The sequence below is a fragment of the Berghia stephanieae genome, chromosome 4 (genome assembly GCF_034508935.2).
Source record: "Berghia stephanieae isolate SIO BIC M18660-M18661 chromosome 4, UCSD_Bste_1.3, whole genome shotgun sequence".
Lineage (NCBI taxonomy): Eukaryota > Metazoa > Mollusca > Gastropoda > Nudibranchia > Aeolidiidae > Berghia > Berghia stephanieae.
In genome coordinates this window covers 7,618,700-7,626,791 of record NC_088363.1, presented here as the reverse complement: position 1 = coordinate 7,626,791, position 8,092 = coordinate 7,618,700, and the positions used below count along the sequence as shown (strand labels likewise).

The 8,092-nt window shown below is 33.7% G+C and overlaps 1 protein-coding gene across 1 annotated transcript in view; it reads left to right on the top strand.

Annotated features, from left to right (window-relative positions):
• LOC144969978 (ATP-dependent translocase ABCB1-like) overlaps positions 1-7,203 on the top strand; it is a 74,500-nt gene extending 67,297 nt beyond the window's left edge. The window contains exons 25-28 of the mRNA XM_078909097.1: positions 1-77; positions 1,226-1,432; positions 3,886-4,032; positions 4,939-7,203. The exon at positions 1-77 is cut by the window's left edge and continues 121 nt beyond it. Coding sequence (XP_078765223.1) covers positions 1-77; positions 1,226-1,432; positions 3,886-4,032; positions 4,939-5,139 — 632 coding nt within the window. The 3' untranslated portion in view covers positions 5,140-7,203. The remainder of the gene's footprint in view (positions 78-1,225; positions 1,433-3,885; positions 4,033-4,938) is intronic.
• Positions 7,204-8,092: the final 889 nt, after the last annotated feature.

The following is an 8,092-nucleotide window of genomic DNA, read 5'->3' as shown; positions in this document are numbered from 1 at the left end:
TGGGGAGTAGTGGTTGTGGTAAGAGTACCTCTGTACAGTTGGTGGAACGTTTCTATGACACAGACTCTGGAGCAGTGGTGAGTTTTAACATTTGGTCTTGGTGGGGAGTAGTGGTTGTGGTAAGAGTACCTCTGTACAGTTGGTGGAACGTTTCTATGACACAGACTCTGGAGAAGTGGTGAGGAAATAATTTAAGGATAAAGAGTTATATATATTTCAAGATGGTCAATGACCCCATTTTTGTGTGTCACAATTAAAGGTGGTTAATTCCTCTTTAAATGATGACAGTTGTGGTGCCAAAGTTATGACAATAGTTTTCTCTCCTTCCTTATAATCAAGGTTGCCAATTTTCTGTATATTTACGGAATTCAGTACGATTTAAACCCTCAGTATATTTTCCAATCACCTGCTAAACGGGAAAAAGTAAATACACAATGTCTTTTTACTGGAGTTCAGCACTCAGAAAGGGGTTGGTCTATGTGTTTGTGTAAAATGTCAGTAAATGTTTGGCATCTTTGTATAATGGTTTGCTTTTATTTGCACTTTGTGTTATTAAAAAGAAAGGCAGCTTTAATATTGTTAGAAAAATAATAATAATAATAATAATAATAATAATAATAATAATAATAATAATAATAATAATAATAATAAGCATATTTATATAGCGCCTTTCGACGAAACCTCGAAGCGCTTAAAAAAACAAAAAAACAAAAAAACAAAGAAAAACAAACAAAAAAAAAATATATAAAAAACACACACAAACAAACAAAAAAAAAACCAAAAAAAAACAATTCAACCAAGTTATCAAAACAATTAAGAGCATAAAAGGGCATCAATACATCATCAATATAAATGTCACATACAATACATTTAAAATTAAATAAAGTAAATATTTCCTGAAAAGATTTGTTTTCATGGCTTTTTTGAAAATGTCTATTGAGCTCGAGAATCGCACAGATTGAGGGAGATCATTCCAAATCGTGGGTCCGAATTTCATAAGAGACCTATCACCAAAATACTTGAGTTTAGTTTTAGGAGATGCTAACAATTTTGAATCGTGGGATCTTAGATTTCTCAGAGGTACGTATGGTTGGAGTAAGTGTTGAATGTAAATAACTCATACTTGATCATCTTGTCACAATTTTATTGATTGTGTTGTTTTTGTTGTTGACATTATTATCATCATTATTATTGTAATTTTTATTTTCTAAAAAATTGTCAACAGTGTGTGGACAACCAGGACATCAAGTCATTGAACATCCAATGGTTGAGGTCCCAAATCGGTATCGTGTCCCAGGAGCCTGTGTTATTCGACCGAAGCATTGCAGAGAATATCGCCTATGGGGACAACAGTAGGACGGTGCCGATGGAAGAAATTATCGAAGCCGCTCGCAATGCAAATATCCATTCCTTTATATCCTCTCTACCCACTGTAAGCAAATCATTTACATATTTGACTCCTTTGGTTTGATTTTTTTTGTGGATTGTGGTCTTGTGGTATGACACTCACCTTTGGATAGGAAGGTCCTGGGTTCGAGTCCCGCTCTGAGTGACGCATGTGCATAATTGAATCCTTGAAAAAGACTTTTTACTCACATTCTCACCATAACTTAGGTGTAAAATGAGTATCTGGCCATAAAACAGCTTTGTCTATGTCGGAAAAAATGCAATATGTTTCGTCTTACATGGTTAGGGACCCCTTGTAAAGTGCTTTTAGCAGGTTAAGTGCATATTGCACTATAATGAAAGCACCATTTAAATTTTTTTTTTAATTCATGTAACGTGACATTCCTTACAGATGGTCTAAAGGGAGAGAAGGCTTTTGAATTAGGACTGATTGTTGCAAAGTTCACAGACCCAGGAAAACCTGGACATAATCACTGTTTGTGTTTGTTTACATGTGTGAATAGGTGTGTGTGTGTATGTTCACATGTGTGAATAGGTGTGTGTGTGTGTGTGTGTGTGTGTTTACATGTGTGACTAGGTGTGTGTGTATGTTTACATGAGTGAATAGGTGTGTGTGTATGTTCACATGTGTGACTAGGTGTGTGTGTATGTTTACATGAGTGAATAGGTGTGTGTGTGTATGTTTACATGAAAGGATAGGTGTGTGTGTATGTTTACATGAGTGAATAGTGGTGTGTGTATGTTTACATGTGTGACTAGGTGTGTGTGTATGTTTACACGAGTGAATAGGTGTGTGTGTGTGTATGTTTACATGAGTGAATAGGAATTTATAAAATCGAGAACTGTGGTCAGGATCCTCTAATAGGGAACAAAAGTGTCATGCCAAAATACTGGTTCCAATCTGATTGGAAGTGTAAAGCCAGTCTTCAGAGGACTGGATACACACATTGTGCTACTGACCTTTTGGTGTCAGAGTGATGATAACTTATTGTCTAGCCTAAATAAACGCTGGTTGTCAATAAAGATTATCCACTGGGTGGGATTCCTGACCTCCCATAGTGGGCAGGGAGGTACTTACTGTGTCTTCTATCCCCCTGTATCTGTTTTCCAACTTGCTTTCTGTCTTTGTCTTGGAATGAAATTACTCGGTTTTGTCCTGGTCCTGGCTGGATACCCTGGCTGAGAGGGAAACAGTCAAATGTATAGTTAGTTTTGGGAGATGATTTTTTTTCCCTTGTAAATCATCTCTCTGTTATACACTCTATTATGTTTTCTTTCTATAATACATGATTTGTAAAACATTTGAGTGTATTCCTCTTAGTGGGGACCTGTGCTTGTGTCTGGATGAGACTTTTAGTGATCTCAAACTAAGTACTTTGATGGTGTGCTCTTGGAATCTACACCTGTTTCTTGTTTGAACCAATTCCCCTTTGTCTTACATTTTCTTGCGTGGTGCTTTAATTGTAATTCTATAACTTTTAACTATCCCATTTTCTTCCTTTTTACTGGCGCTGATATGACCTTAGTGTGTTGCAAGTGCCGTAAAACCCTTAAAAACAAACAAGCAAACCAAGATCATCCATTCTCGCTCTTTTACACCAAGTAATCATTAGAATCTGCCTATTATAAATCCTGCTACTAAAACAGTTATGCCACCTTATGATTCACTGTGTAACCTACTCATTGTGTATTCATTGTCTGGATGACTAGTTACACACTTCCAATGAGTTTTGAACTGGAAAAGAGGAATGTGTGATGTCACAACTTCTCTACCCAATTAAGAAATTTCTCACAAAGACCAAGAGGAAGAAGAGGAATGCTGACCCCCCCCCCCCCCCCCCCCCCCCCCACACACACACATAGTGGGCAGGGAGGCCCTTACTGCGTCTTCTATACCCTTGTATCTGTTTTTGTCTTGGAATGTTAACCTGGCTGGGAGGGAAACGGTCAAATGTATAGTTAGAGTTTTAGGAGATGATACTTTTTGTCTTGTAAATCATCTCTCTGTTATGCACTGTATTATTTCCCATTTTACATATATATATATATATATATATATATATATATATATATATATATATATATATAGAGAGAGAGAGAGAGAGAGAGAGAGAGAGAGAGAGAGAGAGAGAGAGAGGTCTATGACTTGTAAACATTTGAGTGTGTCCCTCTTAGTAGAATCCAGTGCTTGTGTCAGGTTGAGACATTTAGGTGGTCTCGAGCTGAGTACACTGATAGTATGCTCTTGGAATCTACATCTGTTTCCTATTTGTACCAATACCTCTTTGTCTTCCTTATTCTTGGGTGCTTTAATTGTGATTCTTTATTACTATATTCCATTTTCCTCCTTTTTACTGGCACTGATATGACCTAAACGTGTCGCAAGCACCAGATAAACCTTAAAAACAAAAACAACAAGAGGAATGATTGTACATTATCAAAATGTTCTAGTGTTATTTTATGTTATTTTACTCTCAGGGTTACGATACGAACGTGGGTGCCAAAGGGACACAACTGAGTGGGGGACAAAAACAGCGAGTGGCCATAGCAAGAGCCCTGGTCAGGAATCCAAAAATACTTTTGTTGGATGAGGCCACGTCTGCTCTGGATTCAGAAAGTGAACAGGTACAGTATTATTATTATTATTTTTTATTATTATTATTATTATTATTATTATTATTATTATTATTATTATTATTATTATTATTATTATTATTATTATTATTATTATTATTATTTATTATTATATTATTATTATTATTATTTTTATTATTATTATTATTATATTATTATTTATATTATTATTATTATATTATATTATTATTATTATTATTATTATTATTATTATTATTATTATATTATTATTATTATTATTATTATTATTATTATTATTATTATTATTATTATTATTTTATTATATATTATTTATTATTATTATTATTATTTATATTATATTATTATTATTATTATTATTATTATTATTATTATTATTATTTTATTATTATTATTATTATATATTATTATTATTATTATTATTTATCTATTATAAGCTTGAGCTTTTATATAGCGCACTATCCAATAAACATGCTCAAAGCGCTTTATAAAGGGTCCCTGACCAACAGTAATACGAGACATGTAGAACAAGACTGACGCCTGGTAGGGGATATTACAATTTTTCCCTAACAGAGACAACACTGTTAATGGCTAGGTACTCATTTTACACCTGAGTCTGTGAGAGAATGTGAGTAAAGGGCCTTTCCGCTATATAAAAGCTCAAGTATTTAATGGTCATGTGATCTCAACACACATGACAAATATTATTGCAGAAGCTGTTGTCTTAAAAATTTTTTGGTCAAAATCACCTCTCTCATACTTTCTCCATTAAAGCTGGACATTGGATAGGCAGATCAAAGATTAATTTTTAGTTTTCAATACAACCTGTAAAAAATAAACTAAACATTGAAATTTTTAGTAAAAGGAGCATTGACAATTTTGAAGTCATTCCATTTTGTACACACATCCATTTCACAGATTGTCCAAGAGGCCTTAGACAATGCCAGAGAAAACCGTACATGCATCGTCATTGCTCACCGTCTGTCCACCATCCGTAACGTGGATGAAATCTGTGTGGTCAGTCATGGGAGAGTGTCCGAGGTTGGGACTCACAATGAGCTCATGGCCAAGCAAGGATTTTACTACAAACTTGTCAAAAACTCAGTCAAACAGATTTAGATTTATAATGCTGGAAAGTTTAACTATTCTTACAATTACAAAAGAACGTTTTTTTTGTTGTTATTTTTGATGGGTGCTATGCTGAATCAAAATACAAATTTGGAAATCTTGAATTACCAATCAAGGAATATTTTTAAGTGGAATTAGTTGAAATGAGCACCAATTACTTTGTCTATTAATATGTTATCCTCTTGCCTGTGTTCTACCCGACACTCCTAGTCACTGTTTACTGTTGGTTTTGTTTTTGTCTTGTTTTGTTTTTTAAAATTTATAAATGTAGTCAAATGTTCCTTTTTAACATGGGTTTCAAATTTCCTCTATTTCAAGTCTTCTGCTTGGGGTCCAGGTCCTCAGTAGTATCCATACATCAACAAAATCATTGTAAACACTTTGGTTGCAAGGGATGTAATCCATGTTTATTAGTTTTTTAACAATTTTGTCCTTTTTATGATATGATTTGTATGTTAATAATTCTATATATTACCAATATTGTCAATGATGAGGGTCTATTGCTCCACGTTATTTAGGTTAACTCACTCAATCCTAGAGATTTTTGCTACTTTTCAAAATTGGAAAAAAAAATGTATTCAAAATTAGCATGTTCATAGATAGTTTTATTCAACTATCATTAACATGTAAAAACTAAAAACATTAGCTTTGATACCATTTGTCCCCTCCTCCATAATTTATCTCAGACAAATGTAATATATCGGCATGGTGTAAAAGTAACCTGGGTAAACTACGGATATAGTCGGTGTTAGGGTTGAGGGAGTTAAAATGTGCATTCTGAGAAAGACGCGATATGTTTTTCCTTTTGAAAATTTTGATTTGAGACCTAGGTTTGCATTTCTGTATCTTGCTCAAAGATTTACATTCATTCTGTATGACTGAATGAATGCATCGGAAATTGGAAATTTTGGTCATTTTTTTCATTTTGTTTGTAAGACGATTGTACGGGTTTGAAAAAGCAAAATTTGATCCTAGATTTGAACCTTGATCTGTCTGATGTTGTGTTCAGGATGGAAGAACATCTCTGTCAGCTGTGATATCACATTATTGTCTAGTTGGATTTTATTGTTTACTTTTGACTTTTGTTTGTGAAGAATTGCCTTGGATTAATTGGTCTTTTCAACAATCTCCGCCTTCTGGTTCCTATCAATGGATCAATGTTACAACAAACATTTAATTACTTACATTCTTCAACTGAGTTTAGCAATTTGTTTATTTTGTCAATATTATTGAAATGTTTACATCTCTGTCACCTGCGTGTCGTGGATTGAAAATATTATTTAACCAGTTTACTGGATTAAAATGACTCTCATCTTGGCAAAAACTCTCAAACCTGAGACTTCAGCAAATTTCCAGATTTGAGAGTTTTTGCCAAGATGAGGATTATTTAAATTGATTGGTGTTTGAAGGATGAGTTTTCTGACCAAATTTTTAAATATTAGTTTTTACACAGTATGGCAGTTACGTTGTTAAATATAAATAGATAAAAAGGAATAAATCAAAACGATATAAAATATTTACAATGAACATCTCCCCCCCTCCTTCCCTCTCCCTTTCTGGGTGGGGATCCTGACCTCCCATAGTGGGCAGGGAGGTACATGCTGTGTCTTCTATCCCCCCATACCTGTTTTCCAATTGTTTCCTGTCATTGTCTTGGAATGAGATTACTTAGTTTTGTCCTGATCCTTGCCGGAGTTCCTTGACTGGGAGGGAAACAGTCGAATGTATAGTTATAGTTTTGGGAGATGATATTTTTTTTCCTTGTAAATCATCTCTCTGTTATGCATTGTATTATGTTTAGTTTACATATTATATTATATGATTGGTAAACATTTGAGTGTATTCCTCTTAGTTGGGACCTGTGCTTGTGTCTGGATGAGACTTTTAGGTGATCTCAAACTAAGTACTTTAACGGTATGCTCTTGGAATCTACATCTGTTCCCTATTTGAACTCGTTCCCCTTTGTCTTACCTTTTCTTTTGTGCTTTAATTGTAATTCTAGAACTTTTTACTATCCTATTCTCTTCCTTTTTACTGGCGCTGATATGACCTTAACGTGTTGCAAGCGCCGTAAAACCCTTAAAAACAAAAAACAAAACAAACCTCTCCCTTTGGCAGGTTGTAAAATTATCAAATGTCATTATTCTGTGTTCTGTGAATTACAAGCAATGCTTGTATAGGAATGTTGCCTTCTTGTTCGATTTTGTTGAGTGTGAAATCTATTTTAAGACAATCAAAATGTCCTGAATTACGTCATTCATGAGCTATTCAATCAAAATTACTCTGAACTATTTATAACTCTTTGTTGTTGTTGTTGTTTTCATTATTTTAAAAGAAAAAGAAAAAACTGGTGCTCTCCAAGTGATGAATGGTGACATTTTAAACGCGCTATTTCTGTGTTTATTAAGAATGTCTTTTATAAAAAGATTGCTATAATGAATGAATATAGCCGCCCGTTCTAAGTGTTGACATTTTGTTTCATTTTAAAGGATAAAGCTTCAAATGGGTAGAATCTAGAGAACACAAATCATAACCCATTACAGTGGAGTCCACTTAAGATAAACTCCTATGATGTCGTTTCTTCTTCTCTTTACTAGCCTATCCTGCTTCTTTGGTTTGTGATTGTATTTTTGACAGGGGATATTTTTTTTCCTGTAAATCCTCTGCCTGTTTGTTCTTGGTTATTTATAATTTAGCTTATGATATCTTTAGGTTATGATTTTGATTTACATTTGTACTATTTTTGTTAGATTGCTTGTTTTTTTTGTTTCAGCGGTCTCTCATATAACCTCAATTGAGTTGGAAGAGACCTAAAGCAACAAACAAACAAAAAAAATAAATAAACTCCTAGGACCAAAAAAAAGAAAAAAAAAAAAGAGAAGCAAAGTTTATCTTTTCCTTTTTCAAGGGAAAGAATCTTCCTATTCAAAACAATTGATTGGTC